The sequence below is a fragment of the Callorhinus ursinus genome, unplaced genomic scaffold (assembly GCF_003265705.2).
Source record: "Callorhinus ursinus isolate GAN/ISIS: 27379988/994484 unplaced genomic scaffold, GSC_fseal_2.0 scaffold11, whole genome shotgun sequence".
Classification (NCBI taxonomy): domain Eukaryota; kingdom Metazoa; phylum Chordata; class Mammalia; order Carnivora; family Otariidae; genus Callorhinus; species Callorhinus ursinus.
The window spans coordinates 44,795,272-44,814,647 of record NW_027397073.1 but is presented as its reverse complement, the minus strand read 5'-3'; the positions used below and the strand labels follow the sequence as shown (position 1 = coordinate 44,814,647).

Sequence of the window (19,376 nt, the reverse complement as noted above, 5' to 3'; positions counted from 1 at the left end):
CTTGGCTTTTCTGTTTCTTAGTAGCTGCCCTCTCCATGTCTTCTTCTTCTTTTTTTTTTTCTTTTTTAAGATTTTATTTATTTATTTGCCAGGGAGAGAGTGAGCACACAAGCAGGAGGAGTGGCAGGCAGAAGGAGAAGCAGGCTCCCTGCTGAGCAAGGAGCCCGACATGGGACTTGATCCCAGGACCCTGGGATCATAAACTGAGCCAAAGACAGACGCTTAACCGACTGAGCCACCCAGGCGTCCCCTCTCCATGGCTTCTTAGTGTCTTCTTCTACATCAAGAATTTGCACATGCCCAAAGGAAAAACAACATGGAAAAAATTGGGTTTCCAATGGTGAGGTTCTCTTCTCTTGGGACTGTGGCTCCTCAAGACCTGGTTTCCTGGACCCTTGTCTGCCCTCAAACAAACTTTAAAAAAGTGTTCTGGGGGCACCTGGGTGGCTCAGTTGTTAAAGTGTCTGCCTTCGGCTCAGGTCATGATCCCAGGGTCCTGGGATCGAGCCCCGTGTCAAGCTCCCTGCTCAGTGGGGAGCCTGCTTCTCCCTCTCCCTCTGCCTGCCACTCTGTCTACTTGTGCTCTCTCTCTGTCAAATAAATAAATAAAATCTTTAAAAAAAATAAAAAATAAAATTTAAAAATGTTCTGGCTTTGTTAGTTTTTCTTAATCAGAACAATTGTCCCAGTGATAGTCTACAACTAAGCAGAAGTCCTAGTGTAATTATTTATACTTTTCTGTATTGCCAATATTTATTGAAGTTAGTGTTTTTAGTATACTTTACGGTATATTTTGATGAACAGAAGTTCTTCATTTTAAAGTAGTTGTATTTAAAAAAAAGTAGTTGGATTTAGCAATTTCTTCAATGAATTGTTTGTGCTGTCTTATCCTCCTTGGTATCATAAAGATAGTCTCCTTTATAGTGTTCTAAAAGTTTTGAAATTTCACTTTTTATATTTAAATCTTGGTCAACACGGTTTAATTTTGGTTTTGTTTTTTCTTATGATGTAGGATAGGGATCCGAATTCACTCCTTCCCATATGCATAATCATTTGTTTCAGCAGATTTAATGAAGACTCTGTCTTTCCTCAGTGATCTGTAGCATCTCCTACGTCATATTTAGGGTCTTTTCTAGGCCATCCATTATTTTTAGTTTATCTTTTCGTCCCTATTTTATATTACTGGTTAATTTGTTTATTTCCAGTAGCATGATTGTCAATTTACTGTAGCTTCAGAATAAATTTTAAATCCATTAAAGCATCTCCTTTACCAGTATACTTTATTTCTCTGTATTTCACTTTCTTTTTCTTTTTTTAAAGATTATTTATTTATTTATTTATTTGAGAGAGAGAATTGAGATAGAGAGAGCATGAGACAGGGGAGGGTCAGAAGGAGAAGCAGACTCCCTGCTGAGCAGGGAGCCTGATGCGGGACTCGATCCCGGGACTTCAGGATCATGACCTGAGCTGAAGGCAGTCGCTTAACCAACTGAGCCACCCAGGCGCCCCTGTATTTCACTTTCATAACCCACCCTTCTACTGTTCTTGGCTATTCCTGGGATTTTGCTGTTCCATATAAATTTAAGTATTAGTTTAAATTCCACCAAAAATGTCTGCTGGAATTTGAATTGGCATGACATTGAGTCCATTGTCTTTAAGCTGATTTCTTTATAATTTTGAGCCTTCTATCTATAAATATTTATATCTTCATTTATGCATGCCTTTTTTTAACATCTTTCAATAAAGTGATACAATTTTATCTATACAGGTTGTTCACAATTTGTTGTATCTAGCTGTTGGATTTATTCCTAGGTACCTTTTTTTTTTTTTGCTATTATAAATATTTTTGGTGATTGCCTTTTCTGTTACTACTGTATAGAAATGCACATTGTTTTTTTCTTTAATCCTATGCTAATTAGCTTGTTAGGCTCTTAATTTCTGGTAATTTTTAGATTACTTTATATAGACAATGATGTCAAGAGTGGTAGAATTATGGGTTGACCTTTTTTTTTTTTTTTTTTTTGCTTTCAGCACTTTAAAAATATCATTCCATGATTTTCTGGTATCCATGTATGTGTTCACTTTCAAAAGTGAAACATATAAGGAAAAGTCACCCTGAAAGTTAAACTACAATGAAACAGCAGCCCATTTGAAACCCCAGTGACTTCAAACATTGGATGATCAAATATTCAATGTTAAAAATTATTATAAATTGGTTAGAAATAAAATGTGGAATCACAAAAATGAGTGGAGGTTTTCTGTTAAAAAATGAATACAATGATTTGGAAAAGGACAATTAGAAGTGAAAAATGTAGGGATGCCTGGGTGGCTCAGTCAGTTGAGCATCTGACTCTTGATTTTGATTTCAGGGTCTTGAGATGAAGCCCTGCGTTGGGCTTCATGCTGGGCATGGAGGCTGCTTGGGATTCTTTCTTTCCCTCTCCTTCTGCCCCCGCCCCCCACTTTGTGCACATGTGCTCTCTCAAAAAAATAAAAAAGTAAAAATAATAAAAAAAATATAATTTCTGAATTTAAAACCTCATTCGGTGGGTAGATCAGATTAAACCTAAGGACTTAAATTGAGCTGGCTTTACTCCACAGTGGATTTGTGACTTTCTCATGGTAACCAGGGATGATTGTTGATTTGGGACCACTTTAGTACCTGTTCTAGGGAACCCAACTTAACCCAGCAATCTCAGATACAATTTCTCCAGGAACTAGTGCCAACCACAGGCATTTGCCACTAAGGCAGCTCTACCTTTAGAGTGTGGTTATTGCTTATTTTTACTGACAACTTTTTTGACAACTTCTGTGCACCCAACACTGGAATGAAAATGTCTTAATGCTGGTCTAGTTAGAATGTCGTGTAATTTCTCCTCAGTAAATCTAGTCCATTTACTGCCTGAAGCAAAAATGTCACCATTAGTATTTTTTCTGGGAAATTTCTAACATATTACTTTTGCTCATTTATCTGTTGAATGCTTATTGCTTTCTAGACTTATATAGGAGAGAAATTCTTTGTTGTGTATGTTATAAATATCTTTCTCCCAATCTTTTAACTGGTAACTTTGTTTTTAGAGTCTTTTTGTTTTAGAAGACTTTAAATCACAGTATTAGATTTATCACTCTCATGCTTTACAGCTTTTGAATTTCATTGTATTCTAAAAAATCCTTCTTCATCCTGAGTCCATAACAATGTGCTTCCATGTTTTCTTCCAAGATATATATACACACACATCTACATATGTACATATACCTTTACATCTTCAACATTCTTTATTTTATTTTTGTAAATGTCTGTAGCAGAAATTAGCTTTTTCCCAGTTGGAAATGCTGGTCTCAACAATAGTTATGAAGAATTCATTATCCTTACTTTTCTGATTTGAGATGTTATTTATCTTATAGTAAATTATTGTTTATACAAGGGTACATTTCTAGAATTTTAGTGCTGTTTTTATTTCTGTGTTAATATTTTTGCACTTTCAATTATGATACCTTCATTATTTATTTTTGTATCTGACAGAGCAAATCCTCTCTCTTTATTCCTTTTTTATCAAAGGTATCTCCACTTTACCTTTGTTATTTTTCTACTAAACTTGAATTTTAGAATGAGCAGAGCAGTTCTATGAAAATTTTGTCTTGAGGTTAATATGATTAGGTTAATTTGGGGGAGAATTGACTTTTTTATGATGTGAACCATCTTGAACCATAGTTACATTTGTTAGAATTCAGTAAGATTATAGATAATAGATATACTAAAAAACAAACAAGCAAACAAAAAACCCAAAAAACAGTGGCATATGCAGGACAGAAGATTCTCTCACATTCAGGAAAACTGAATCATTGCAGGTATAACATTCCATGGTGTAAGGGACCCAGCCTCCTTGTTCACTTTCTTTTTATTCTTCAGACACATACATACTCATGTTGTCACTGTACAGTTTTTAGATGTAATATTCCCTGGACTCTCTGTCCTCCAGTTTTCATTTGTCCTGGTCCTTCTTATTTTAGTTTAAAAGTGATCTCCCTAAGTTTGGGTTTTTTTGGATACTTAATATCAATGTCACTTCAGTTGTTAAAATGAACCTTAAAATAGACCCTTGATGTTGACCCTTGTTAAGTAAGAGGAGGTAATAGTGTATGCCATTAGATCTTGTCTTGACTTAACTGGATGAGGTTTAATAACATAGAGTGTTATTTGCCTATTTTTTCAAAACTACTTGTTTAACTAAAAATTTTTTTTCATTACTTTTTCGACTAAGGGAATTATATTTTCTATTTGGTTTGTCAATACACCTGGGATGAATAAGGGAAGCTATATAGTACTTAAACACCAGAGGGTGCCAGAGATTCATGTTTTATTCTTCATATTTCGGAATCAGAAGTGACAAATATTACCGTACTTTGCATGTTTGTGTAGTTAACCTCATTTAAACTGACTGGCTATTTAATGATAATATGGAATTGTGGATTTTTTGAAGCTATGATAATGCTTAAAGATTAAGGTTTTTTTAAAAAGAGTTTTTGTATTTTAGAGAAAAATAAAATATAGATGGATAATGCATATATATTACTTCTGTTAGTGACAGTATTTTAACAGCTAGGGTTTAGTGTGATATTTTAAAAATTTTTCTTTAAAATACACTGTTAGGGGCTCCTGGGTGGCTTAGTTGGTTAAGCGTCTGTCTTTGGGTCAGGTCATGATCCCACGGTCCTGGGATCAAGCCCTCCATCAGTCTCCCTGCTCAGTGGGGAGTCTGCTTCTCCCTCTGTCCCTCCTCCTGCTCACGTGCACTTGTGCGCACGCTCTCTCTCAAATAAAATCTTTAAAATGAAATAAAAAAATAAACACACTCTTAGAGAATAACATAGGACAAGGTTACACGCTATTGTCATAGACAGTATTACTCCATTAACTTCACTGTTCTTTTTTTTTTTTTAATTTTTTATTGTTATGTTAATCACCATATATTACATCATTAGTTTTTAATGCAGTGTTCCATGATTCATTGTTTGTTCATAACACCCAGTGCACCATGCAAAACGTGCCCTCCTCAATACCCATCACCAGGCTAACCCATCCCCCCACCCCCCTACCCTCTAGAACCCTCAGTTTGTTTTTCAGAGTCCATCATCTCTCATGGTTCGTCTCCCCCTTAACTTCACTGTTCTTTATTTTATACTGTAGGAATCAGATTCTCTAGTGTTGATTAAACATGTGTTCACCTTGCTTCATATGTAATTGTTTCATCATGTACTTATTAAAGAGTCTGCTTTCCCTATATGTACAAGTGTATCAATAATATATATTGTTATATAATATATGACACAATATATATGTTTAATCTTTCCAGAGCAGGGACTTAGACATAAAACAGCCTCTACTGACAAAACAAACAAACAAACAAACAAAAACCCCTCTCATCTTGGAAAGATAAAGGAGACAGAGAAGAAGAACCATCAGTGTAAGCTATGCCTGGATTAGCTCTAAATCTAGGGTAAAAATTCAACAAAACCGTCCTCTTGGAGGAGTTGCCTTATACTAGAAATTTGATAGAAATTAAGTTCTTAAACATTCTTCACAGGGAAATTATATAAATGAACACTTGGGAGATGAGATTGTGAAGTCTTTCAGAATTTGTAGCCAGATTTTGTCATAGTAAAATGCTGTTTAGGAAAAATTATGTTTGTACTTAGATGCAGAATGAATTGGAAAGAAAGGATATTAGATATTAGAGGTAGAGGGTTGTTGTTACATGGGCAGGAGATAGAGCATATCTCATTTATATGTCATGGGCATTTCAAGAAGGATCAAAGCCAAGAGACTGATAATAGTAGAGTATCATTTATAATAAAAATTTCTTAACAGTATTAATAATTCAATGGAAAATATATAAATATAGGAAGGGTGGTAGATACTTTCAAAACAATTTATAAGTAAATAATTCCTAATATAGTGTAGATCAACAATTTGAAAACTACCCAGGGAACTTATTGAAATTTTTTATTTGGGGGCTCATCCAGAATGAAATCTCTGGAGACTGAACCTTGGCAGAAATCTGTATTTTTTAAAACCCTCATAGTATTTTTGATGTTCATACAGGCTAGCAGGTCCCAAAATACGATCTACAGAAAATAGTCTTGAAACTGAGACTTTTTCACGGGGTCTGTGAGATTAAATCAATTTTAATAATGATGATGATGTTAATGTTGTTATTTGCCTTTTTCAGTATATTATTTGATTTCCGCTTCAAAAGCCACAGTGGAAAACTGCTGGCACCTTAGCATTAATCAAGGCAGGGGCACCAAACTGTGCTAGTAGCCATTTATTCTTTACCCTCAGACACTCCCAGTAAAAAAAAGAAAAGAAGCCAGGGTTGTTGGTGTTTTTTTTAATGTTTTCAATGAGGAAACAAACATTATTATTTTTATTAAGTCTCTACCCTTAAGTATACACCTTTTTAATATTCTGTGTGACAAAGTGGGAAGTTTGCAGAAAGCTCTTCTGCTGCATGCCAGAGTCTCATGGTTGTTTCAAGGAGAAGTGCTTGTGCTTATATTTCTTTTTTTTTTTTTAAGAATTTATTTTTTTTTTTTTTTGATATATTGATAGAGTGTGTGATAGAGAGTTTGTTTAGAGAGAGAGAGGAGAGAGAGAGAGAGAGTGCGCGCACACGCACATGGGGGAATGGACAGAGATAGAGGGAGAGAAGCAGACTCCCTGGCGCAGGGGGTGGGGAGGCTTGATCCGCCAAACCTCCCCCATCATCACCTGATGGGTCTAAATCAAGAGTTGGACTTTTAACTGACTGAACCACCTCGGCACCCTGCTTATGTTTCAATTGTGAGCTCAACTAACCACTTTTTTCATGGAGAACCATTTTTACTTGGAAGAACAAAGAACAACTGAAAAACAAACTGATTGTTTAGACTTGGGAATTTGACAGTTTTGTAAAAATGAAAAAAGTGAGCTTGTCACTTCAGGGAAGACAACTTGACATCATTTTTTGCCAGTGATAAGGTTTGAGCTTTTCAAGCAAAAATTAAAAATTTGGAAAACTTGTATCCACTGCCATGAACTTAACATCTTCCCAATACTTAGATTTTCTGATTAGATTGGTGCAGATATTAACATGTGATTTTGGATTATATGTAATGAGCTTAAATTTGGAAGATCTGTGTAACTCAGTTAATGTTACAAAATCATGCATCAGTAGAAGATCCATTCAAGTGCAGAGGATCAATGGATTTTAAAGAGATTAGAAAAATAGAAAACAATGCCACCCTTTTGATTAATTATTTTTTAAATTGGTATTGTTGGTTTTCATTAAAATGTTATTTATGTTAATAGGTAATGGTTTTATTAATTTTTAATGAATACTCATTTTTAAAGAGATTTTAATTTTAAATTTTATTTTATTTAAATTCAATTAATTGACATATAGTGTATTCTTAGTTTCAGAGGTAGAGTTCAGTGATTCATCAGTTGTATATAACACCCAGGGCTCATTACATCACCTGCCCTCCTTAATGCCCATCACTCAGTTACCCTATCACCCCACCCACCTCCCCTTCAGCAACCCTCAGTTTGTTTCCTGTAGTTAAGAGTCTCTTATGGTTTGTCTCCTCTGATTTCATCTTATTTTATTTTCCCTCCCTTCCCCTATGATCCTCTCTTTGGTTTCTTAAATTCAAGTGAAATCATACGATAATTGTTTTTCTCTGATTGACTTATTTCACTTAGCATAATACCCTCTAGTTCCATCCACATCATTGCCAATGGTAAGATTTCATTTGATGGCTGAGTAATATTCCACTGTATTAAAATGATTTTATTTTTAAGTCATCTCTACACCCAACATGGGGTTTGAACTCACGACCCCAAGATCAACAGTCACACACTGAGCCAACCAGGTGCCCCTAAATACTCATTTTTTATTTCTAATGTAGTTCTGGTTTCTAATACAGTTGTCATTCAAAATCATGTAACAAGTATAGTTTTTACCTCCATAGATAAGGGAATTGATGAGTAGAGATGTGAAGAAAGTTGTTCAAGGTCATCCTTTTAATAATTATCAGAGCAGGGGCTAAAACCTTCGTCTCTAACTATAGATTTGGTGCTCTTAATTTTTATAACTTAGTATTTTTCCAGGTGTGGTCCACAGAGTGTATGCCTCACAATCACCTAAGTATGTTTGTTTAAAAAAAATTCCAGGTTTGTGGTCTCCAGCCTAGACCCACTGAATGCAAATTGTGGGTACTGTGCAGGTCTGTGAGACATGTATTTTAAATATACTCCCAGGTGGTTTTTTTTTTTTTTTTAGGCAGTAGAACAATATTTATTTATCCAACAAATACTTATTGAACACTTACTATATACTAACCCTCATTCTGTAAATTAGGAATATAATAATGACCAAAGTCAGGTAAAACTTATAAGATCTAATTTATATTTTTTTTCAGGTCTGCAAGATAAATTTTTTTATACTTTGTTTTTATTATGTTAATCATCATACATTACATCATTAATTTTTGATGTAGTGTTCCATGATTCATTGTTTGCGTCCCAGGTGGTTCTTAAAATCACTAAAGTTTGGGAAATCCTGCAGTATGTTATGCTACATTGAGTCAAAAGAGGAAAGAAAAAGAATTTCCCATGAGAAAAATAACTTCACAAAGGCATGGAAGGAGGAATAAACAGGGTGTTGCATGAGTTTATGTGCTGGCTGTGGTAGAGAGGTTATACCTAAGGGTTTACCAGAAGAGTATTGAAGGCAAAGTTATTTTACCAGGGATTAATAATCTAAGGGAAGCCCTTAATCTTCTTTTTTTTTTTTTAAGATTTTATTTATTTTGAGAGAGCGAGAGCAGAGGGAGGGGCAGAGGGAGAGAGAGAATCTTTTTTTATTAAAGATTTTTATTTATTTATTTGACAGAGAGAGACACAGCAAGAGAGGGAACACAAGCAGGGGGAGTGGGGGAGGGAGAAGCAGGCTTCCTGCCAAGCAGGGAGCCTGACGCGGGGCTCGATCCCAGGACCCTGGGACCATGACTTGAACTGAAGGCAGACGCTTAACAACTGAGCCACCCAGGTGCCCCGGGAATACCTTAATCTTTTTAAAATAAAATTTTTTGTTTATGCTTTCTAAACAAATTATTCAGTGAAATAATATATACATTTGTACAATATTTGAAAGGAAGAAAAGATATACAGTGGAAAGATAAGGTTCTCCCTTCTTTTTCTCTCTGCTACCCAGGTTTCCATTCTAGAGCCAACCACTGTTAGCAATTTCTTGTGTGTCTTTCTAGATGTAATCTACTCAACACAGATGGTAGTATGCAATACATTATGTTTTACATTTTGTTTTTTACAACTTAGTAGTAATAAATCTTGGAGATTGTTCTATATCAGTGTATAATCATTGTGATTTGAGATGTTTAACACAGTTATATAATGGTGGATATTTAGGATATTTCCAGTGTTTTGTACTAGGAAAGCAAAGCCACAGTTGCTGTCATTTCACATAATTTCTAGAAAGAAGAGCTTATTTATTTATTTATAAAGAAGTCTTGCTTTTGTTTATTTTTAAGATTTTATTTATTTACTTGAGAGAGAGAGTTGCACAGGCACAGAGGGATAGGGAGCAGCAGACTCTCCCCACTGAGCAGGGAAGCTGATGTGGAGCTCCATCCCACGACCCTGGGATCATGAACTCATGACCTGATCCAAAGGCAGATACTTAACCAACTGAGCCACCCAGGTACCCTGAGCTTATTTATTTTAAATTGTAAGATAATATCAAATGATTCTCCATGGAGGTTAAATTTACAAATTATACTGAGCAGCAAGTTTATGGTAGCATATTTTGACATGTTCTGGTGAACTTAGTTTTTGCCAGTCTAACAGGTGAAAAATTATATCTTATATTTCTCTTATGAGTAGAGTAGAACATCTTATATTTGAGTCATTTTAAATTTTTTCTTAGTGAAAATGCATGTGCTTTCTCCATTTTTCCATTGGATCATGGGTTTTTTTCCTTAGTTATTTGTAGGAACTCTTTCTATATTAGACTAATTACTTTTTCATGGTATGAATTACTTCCTTTAATCTTCAGTCTAATATGTAAGGACTGCTGTTGCCTCCATTTTACTAACAATGCAGGTCTGGAAAGATTAATTTGCTTTATTTCACATAGATTATAACTAGCAGTCAGAGTTGCACTACAGGCAGTTTGACTCACTGTTTTACCCACTGTTATGCCTCTCAGTACATTGTAACAAATGAATAGCACATGTTCTGAACAGAGGGAAATTCCTCAACTATTACCATTTCTGCTAGGAATAATAGGCAATGAAGATAATGTAATCTTTATTATATTTAATATATTTATTGAATATAATCAATAAAATAAGTCTAGCTGGTTTTCAAGAGAAACACACTGATGTTTAAAATGGAAGACAGCGTGCTCTCAGAAGTTGAAAAGTTGTAGCAATTGGACAAATACTTTAAAAATATAAAAACAAAGTGGGCGCCTGGGTGGCTCAGTTCGTTAGGCGACTGCCTTCGGCTCAGGTCATGATCCTGGAGTGCCGGGATCGAGTCCTGCATCGGGCTCCCTGCTCAGCGGGGAACCTGCTTCTCCCCCTAACCCTCCCCCCTCTCATGTACTCTCTCTCTCTCTCATTCTCGCTCTCTCAAATAAATAAATCTTTAGAAAAAAAAATAAATAAAAATATAAAAACAAAGTAAAAAAAATCCCATAAAAACAAAAGTGTAAAAACAAATTAAACCAGCATTTCTAAACTAGGCGTTTGAAATAGGACTGGGATATAGCTAAAGCTTTGACAACTGAAAGACAATAAAAGTAGGAGTTTGAAGATGAGAACCGGAAGTGGGGAATGACGTGAACCAAGGCCAGAATCAGTAGGAACTATGTGATAGTGAGTAATGGGAGGGAAGAGCGCTAAGTTAAGGTCATTACCTGGAAAACCTTGAATATCAAGTTAAGTTTTGGGGAACATGACAGGTTTTTGAACAGGAAAATAGTATGATTCCCACTACTTTAGAAGAATCATCAGTCTGGGGCTGTTTAGATCTTAAGACGGTGAAAGAGATTTGAGAAATCAGGCACAAGCAGTGGACAGCTTTATCAAAAGCTAAGGAATTAGATTGATTTTAGAAGCCAGAATGTAAGACATTAATGATAATTGCTTAATTCTTCTTTAATTTTTACACAGTAACTTATTACATCTCACAGAATCTTGAATTGGAAAGTTTCTACTAAGGCACTATTAAATTTCCTTTTTGTGGGCACCTGGGTAGCTCAGTTGATAAAGTGTCTGCCGTCTGCCTTCAGCTCACGTCATGATCCCGGGGTCCTGGGTTCGAGTCCTGCATCAGGCTCCCTGCTTAGTAGTGAGCCTCCTTCTTCCTCTCCTGCTCCCCCTGCTTATGTGCTCTCTCTCTCAAATAAAATCTTTAAAAATAATAAAAATAAATTTCCTTTTTGTATATCTTTTAAAACAAAACTGATTATTTTGCACAGTACATTCATCAAAAGACACTGCATTAGACTCTCATTTTCTTCTCACAACTATGCTTCAACATCAACGACTTTGATACTGTCTCCTGACCTATCTTAGCCTTATTGGTAATGCTGCTACTACATTGTGTTGACTTTTTTTTCCCCTTTTGTCTGCCTCCTTACTTTGAGGAAGTTTTAAATGGCTTGGGTGCTGTTTATTGTGGCACCTTTTCCTCTTCCCTCAGTGGGGGTCTTCCTCTATTCCTGCTGCCCTCTGTAACCATAGCAACTGACAGATGTACTAGAGGGAGCTGTGTTCAGCTTAGGGCCAAATAGGAGGAGGGAAGCCAGGCAAGAACAGTTTTATTGGGCAGTTAGTTCCTTGCATATTTCAGAGAGGGGCTGCAAGAAGATTCTTAGAAACCTGGGACTGTCTCCTCATTGATGAATTCTGTTCAATTCTAGTACTATGCTAAGTACTGGTACTAAGTATGCTTGGTACTGGTCTTTCCAGCCTGTGTGTGAGATCTCAATAGGGGTTATGCAGGAACCCTCCTATGGAAGCAATTTGCAGTTTCTAGTGCTTGTGTACCTGATACACATCTGAGATTGTAAACATTCAGTGTTGTGTGCCTGTGTGTAAAGGCCATGTTTTGTGTATCTTAAATAATTCTGATTTTCTTTTTAAGGGAATATTGGGGTTTTATGTCTAAATTTCATCATATTTTCTATTTCCAGTTTTCTTTTCCTAAATATTTATTTACTATTTTTAAATATCACTCATCATTTTGATTGGTAATCCATGTATATAGTGCAACATTCAAAAGGTAGAAAAGAGTATACTGTGGTTATAAAATAAGTCTACCTTATCTCCACTTCCCTATTTCCCTCTCCAGAGGAGAATTCCTCATGTATATTTCCAGAGATGTATTATGCTCTGTGTGTGTGTGTGTGTGTGTGTGTGTGTGTGTGTTTCCCAAGGGGCAGTCTCTTTACCTCATTTTTTTTCCCCACTTCACAGTATATCTTGGCAGTTGTTCTGTATCAGGTCAAAGAGAACTGCCTCATTCTTTTAAGTGGCTGAGAGGGATTTTAAAAAGCACCTGATCTAAGTTACTCATTTTTTATTTCTTTCTATAATTTTTTTAAAGATTGTATTTATTTGTCAGAGAGAGAACAAACGAGCACAGGCAGAGGGAGAAGCAGGCTCCCCACTGAGCAGGGAACCTGATGTGGGACTCGATCCCAGGACCCTGGATCATGACCTGAGCCTAAGGCAAACGCTTAATGACTGAGCCACCCAGGCGTCCCTAAGTTACTCATGTTTTTAAAGGAAAAATTGGAATCCTTAAGATGTTAGGTAACCGGGTTTCTGTTTTGTAGTGAACTAGCTCTTCATTGATGTGTAGTGGACCTTTTTTTAATTTTTTTTTTGATAGGTTTTGTTTATTAAAGCAGGTTAGGTTCGGAGTGCCTGGGTGGCTCAGTAGGTTAAGCATCTGCTTTCGGCTCAGGTTGTGATCCTAGGGTCCTGGGATCCAGCCCCTCATTGGGCTCCCTGTTCAGCGGGGAGTCTGCTTCTCCCTCTGCACCCCCCCCCCACTTATGTTCTCTCTCTCTCTCTCTCAAATAAATAATAAAATCTTTTTTAAAAAAATAAAGCAGGTTAGGTTCACAGCAAAATTGATTGGAAGATACAGAGAATTCCCCTTAATCCTACACATGCATAGCTTCCGTCATTATGAACATCCCCTGTCAGAGTGGTCCATTTGTTACAGTTGACAAAACTGCACTGACAAGTCATTAAGCCTCAAAGCCCATAGTTTACAGTTTGCTATTGGTGTAGTACATTTTATGGGTTTTAACAAATGTATAGTGAGGGGTACCTGGGTGGCTTAGTCAGTTAAGCGTCCAACTCTTGGTTTCAGCTCAGGTCATGATCTCAGGGTCATGAGATTGATCCCTGCATTGGGCTCCACACTTAGCAGGGAAACTCAGCAGGGAACCTGCTTCCCTCTCCCTCTCACTCTACCCCTCCCCCTGCTTCCTCTCTCTCTCTTTCTCAAATAAATCAATAAATCTAAAAAAAAAAAACCCAAATTTATAATGATGTGTATCCAACATTGAGTAGTATCAAATCTGAGTAGTTTCAGTGCTGTAAAAATTCTCTGTGCTCTCTGGGTGTTATGAACAAACAATGAATCATGGAACACTGCATCAAAAACTAATGATGTAATATATGGTGATTAACATAACAATAAAAAAATTTAAAAAAAAAATTCTCTGTGCTCTGCTTCCAAAAGGCAAAAGTTTGCCTTTTCCAGAATGTCATGTAGTTGGAATCATACAGTATGTAGCCTTTTCAGATTGGCTTTTTTCACTTAATAATTTGCATTTAAGTTCCTTTCTGTGTCTTTTCATGGTGTGACATCTCATTTCTTTTTAGTACTTAATGCTCCATTGTCTGGATGTATCACAGTTTATTTATATACTTAGATACTGAAGGACATTGTGGCTATTTCCAAGTTTTGTCAATTATCTCTGAAGCTGCTCTAAACATCCATGTATAAGTTTTTGTGTGGACATAAATTTTCAACTCCTTTGAGTAAATACCAGGGAATGTGATTGATGGGTTGTACAGCAAAAGTATGTTTAGTTCTATAATAAACTGCCAAATTGTCTTCCAGAGTGGCTATACCATTTTGCATTGCTGCCAGCAGTGAATGAGAGTTCCTGTTGCTCCACATCCTCATCAGCATTTGATGTTCTCAGTGTTTAGGATTTTGGCTTTTCTATTAGGTGTATAGTGGTATCTCATTTTAATTTGCATTTCTCTGATGACAAGGATGTGGAGCATATGCCTTATATGCTTATTTGCCATCTGTACATCTTTTTTATTAGGACTTTGGCCAGTTTTTTAATTGGTTTGTTTGTTATTGTTGAGTTTTAAGAATTCTTTGTATATTTTGGATAATAATCCTTTATCTGATGTCTTTTGCAAATATTTTCTCCCACTCTGTGGCTTGTCTTTTCATTCTCTTGACACGTGGTGGGGTTTTTGTTTTGGTTTGGTTTTTTTAAAGTAATCTCTACCCCCAACATGGGGCTCCAACTCACGATCCCAAGATCAGGAGTCACATGCTCTACCAACTCAGCCCACCAGGCTCCCATGAGACATGGATTTTTAAAAATATTTTTTACTCAGACCTTTTATTTTTTTTACTTGGGTCTTGGTCCATCTTTGGGTTTATGGTTTTTACCATTCTTACACTTTAGATGTTTACGTATTTAGATGTTTCTGGAAATACTTTATTTACATAGGTGGCAGAATGATTCTCAGAGTCATTTTCAGCATCCATACTTCTGACAATACCTCTGTGACATTTGATAAGGTGGAGTCCAACCATTTCAGTATACTTTCTTTGTACTGCATGTTTTATTTAAGTGGTTTGAGATACTAAATTTAAATTTTTCTTCTCTTTGTAAAGACACACCTTTTAACGTTAGGCTTTTAAATCTGCTGTTCAGATTATAAGACCATTGTTCTGTCTCTTCACTTTCAGCTGCTGTGTCTAGCTCTTTCTTTCTTTTATGTAGTTTTTTTTTTTTAATCTCTTATGTTTGAACATGGGCCCTTTCCCCTTAACCCCGAATGTGTTGCTTTTTAAAGTGGAACACCAGAGGACTTCATTTCTTGAGTGCTTGACAATTATAATTTATTTCCCTTTCTTGTGCACAAATGCATTACCACAGGGAGTTCCATAATTTAAATCTATTGACGTGAGACCACATGATATACCATTTGGCCCATGCAATAAAGAGAAGCAACATCTTTTTTTATGTAATCGTGTTTGTGTAAATTACGTTATGCATTGGTTAGGTGAGTTATGATCAGTAATGTGCTTGTTATTACATATGGTGATAAGGATACTGTGAGGGAATTTTTGTATTTCTTTTTTCTTTTTCTTCTCGATCCTTAAACATATATACTAATCTTAGCACTGTAGCCATGTAGCAATCCTGTTAGACAAAAACAACTATTTAATTTTGCTGGTGCAATGCAAGGAGCTCAAACATGTTTTGTTTCATATATATATATATATATATATATATATTTTTTTTTATATATATATATATTTTTTATATATATATATATATCAGTGTGTGTGTGTGTGTATGTGTGTGTAATTTTATATGTAGACCCTTTGCAGCCATTTGCTTGAGGATGTGGTTTAATAAATTCAATTGGTACAGGTGGAACACACCAAAAGTTTGAAGCAGAAAATCAAAACTAGTTTTAACCATTTGGTTTCAGAATAACTAGTCAAGAAACCTTCTTCTTATGGGTCTTTATGTGGGTATAGATCTTTCAGGATCAGCGGATTTCTCCTGATCCTCAGTGGAACAGTAGAGTGCACTGGGGAAATCTGACGGGCTTTTAATCATCTTGGACGAAAACAAAGAAGTCTGTTTTTGTTACTTTGTCTCTCATTGCAGGGCATTTGTGGATAACTTAGTTTAAGCCCCAAAGTCCCGGTTGGTGTATCCATTTACTAAACTGAAAGATGGAAATATGGGCACTAGAAGACAGAGTTGCTTCAGATTCATCTCTCTGATATTAAATGTACACTAGTGGTTAGACACACCAGTTAATTTTTAAAGGCTTCCAGGGAAAGATAGCTATTCTTCAGTTCTCTTGCTTGGATGAATTGAGTTAAAATAATGTCTTCAGTTATAAGGAGAGATCTATAATTCTTTGTTCTCTTAAATCATTCATATACACATCACCAGCCACCACTACCACCACCAAAAAGCTATCTTCTTTTCGTCTCAGAGATGAAGATGACATCAATGATGTGACTTCCATGGCAGGGGTCAACCTCAGTGAAGAAAATGCCTGCATCTTAGCAACAAACTCTGAATTGGTTGGCACACTTGTTCAGTCATGTAAAGATGAACCATTTCTTTTCATTGGAGCTCTGCAAAAGAGAATATTAGACATTGGTAAGTGCAGACTTAAGATTATTGACCTAAGAGGACTGTCTGTTCCAGGGAAAGTGTTATCAAAAGAGACAGTGTGGATTGGTTTCCCTGGAACTCAGACTTAAATAAGGCTCTGGAAATAATCAGGATTTCATGGGTGTTATAGAAAGAAGTATTTCATTTTAAAAACTATTAACATAACTTAAATCATAACCTGTGGTTTCTGGTTTGGATAATAGAAGTTAATATTTTACTTTTATTTCTTAGTGGGAGAAATATGTGTATATTTTTACTTTACGTGAATTTGTACATATGATGTACTGGGTTTTTTTTTTCCTGTCCTGTTCCTTTCTTTGTTGGACTAGGCACATATGTATACAAATGCATGCATACGTTACAAGTTCATGTTTATGAAATCTAGAAAATTCCAAGTATTGTGAAACATAGAAATGGAGAGTAAGTCCCTTTTTTCTTCTCTCAACCCTGAAATTCAAACTCGTCTTTACCCTAAAAGAACTAAATTAAAATACTAGGTTTCTCCCCAGGTCCACTGAGTAGTTAATAGGTGGCTGCCTAGTGTGTGTAGAAGGAAATGGAAGAGAATGTTCCAGTTTTGTTCTGGAGCCACACAGCTTTTTTCTTGTTTAATACCAAACTTGCAGAAACATGAAAGACTACTTCCTCCCCACACTGACTGAAAAGCAAGACAGTTTGGAGAGTGATTATTGCATGTGAGTTATCTCATTTCATGTGTCCTAACCCTGGGACTTCTTGGAGTACCTTCTTCATGACCCATATCAAATTTGGGAGGTTAATACTAGTGACCTTTGAGTATACTTTAGTAAGGATCTTTGTATTTTATATTGAAGCCCTAACACAAAAATGTGAAGGTTTCTGATTTCTGATTTACACCCATAATATTTTTAAGGACTACAAAGTACATTACTATTACATAGTTTAAATCTAGTTCACAAAATAATAAAGAAATGTTTGAGCTCCTACTATATACTATACAAATTACCATTTTTTTCATTTCTAACATAACTTGGGTATCTGTTATCTTTTTTTTTTTAAGATTTATTTTAGAGTGCATGTGCGTGTGTGGGGAGAGGGACAGAGAGAGAGAGAGAATCTCAAGCAGACTCTGCCCTGAGTCCAGCAGTGGGACTCAGGACCATGACCTGAGCCAAAATCAGTTGTCGGACACTCAACTGACTGAGCCACCCAGGAGCCCCTCTGTTATCTTTGTTTTATTATGAAAAACTAGAATTTATAAGCAGTTCAAAAGGATAGCAGTTCAGAAGAGCTGATGGTAAAATGTTTGCTTGTGTTTTGTTTGACTTTTCCCCCCACCACCCTCTTCCCTCCTTTTCCTTTTTCCTTCCCTCTTTTTCTTACTCTGTCTTTCAGTCTCTTTTTGCATATGTATTGTGTACTGTACAGGAGCCAGTTCCTTAATTTTGGAACAAGCATGATACTTTTCTGTGATGGCTTGGGAAGCTTACTGGTATTGACTCCATGTAACCCTGTAATTATCTAGAGCTTTGGTAGAGAAGAAGTAGATACTTAGCTTTATCAGTTCCCACCCCCTCACCCGACAAATTTTATTTCTAGCTTGACTTACACTTTGATTATATGATAGGAAAGTTTTTAGCATTGAAAGAACAATTTGATCATTTAGGACAGGGATGGGCAGTTTTTTTCTGCAAAGGGCCAGATAGTAAATATTTGCCACTTTGTGGGTCATGTGGTTTGTGTCACTACTGCTCAACTCTGTTACAAGGGCAGCCATAGAGAATACATACACAAAGAGGCAAGACTGTATTCTTGTATATATAACTTTATATATATTCTTGTATATATAACTTTATATACAAAAAGAGATCAAATTTAGTTTGCCAACCTCTGCTTTCAAGGAGAATTCTGGGAGTAACTATTTGGTATTTTCAGTTCTTAATAATTAAGCACAAACTTGTCATTTAATATAATGGAAAATTACAAAATTTCTTCTGAAATACCTAACCTTTTTAAAAAACAATAAAACTATAGAGTGAGTGTAGTTATATATTTCTAGGAATGTTTTCCATGTATAGTAAAATTCCATCTTTACAGAACAGCTCAGAACCAGGACTGTTCCTTAATCACAGAAATTATAAATCAACCCAAAGAATTTTGGGGGGAAGATTTTTCTACTTGAATACTGTTAGGAGAGTTAACATGCCAGTGTTCTTCCTTTTTTCCTAATTACCTAAACTAAATTACACGGACATTCTATAAAATCGTGTAACAAGCTTAAAAGCACCAACCAGATTTTTTTCATCAGTTATGTCAACTTAGAGTGTTTTATTTAAAAGTGGGAATTTTGGGGGGCGCCTGGGTGATGCAGTCAGTTAAGCACCCGACTCCTGATTTAGGCTCAGTTCATGATCTCAGGGTCATGGGATCAGGCCCCGTGTTGGGCTCCATGTCCTCCTTCTCCCTCTGCCACTCCCTCTCCCCTCTCTTTCAAAGAAAGAAAGAAAGAGAGAGCGAGAGTGAGAGAGAGAGAGAAAAAGAAAGAAAGAAAAAGAAAAAGAAAAAAAATCTAAAAAAAGGGTGGGAATTTTTCTTACAGTATTTTAACTTGGTAACTTTGTCATGTTTTATTATCAGTGTAGTGACGATATTAGAACATTTGGACACTAAACCCTGGAACTGTTTGCAAGTCCCTACCCTTGTTTATTTCTAATATTTTTAAAATATGGATTTTTTTCTACATAGGATAAACTATTTTATAAATACATATGAAATTATTTTCAAAGTTTCTGTCCAAAACACTACATATTTTTTTAAAGATTCTTTTTTTTTTAAGATTTTATTTATTTATTC

The 19,376-nt window shown here is 35.8% G+C and overlaps 1 protein-coding gene across 4 annotated transcripts in view; it reads left to right on the top strand.

The window, feature by feature from the left end:
- Window positions 1-19,376, top strand: part of TAF4B (TATA-box binding protein associated factor 4b) — a 126,073-nt gene that overhangs the window by 47,799 nt on the left and 58,898 nt on the right. For all 4 annotated transcript variants that reach the window (XM_025886782.2, XM_025886779.2, XM_073898387.1 and 1 more), the window contains exon 10: window positions 16,360-16,529. In XM_025886782.2, the coding sequence (XP_025742567.1) occupies window positions 16,360-16,529 (170 nt within the window). The remainder of the gene's footprint in view (window positions 1-16,359; window positions 16,530-19,376) is intronic.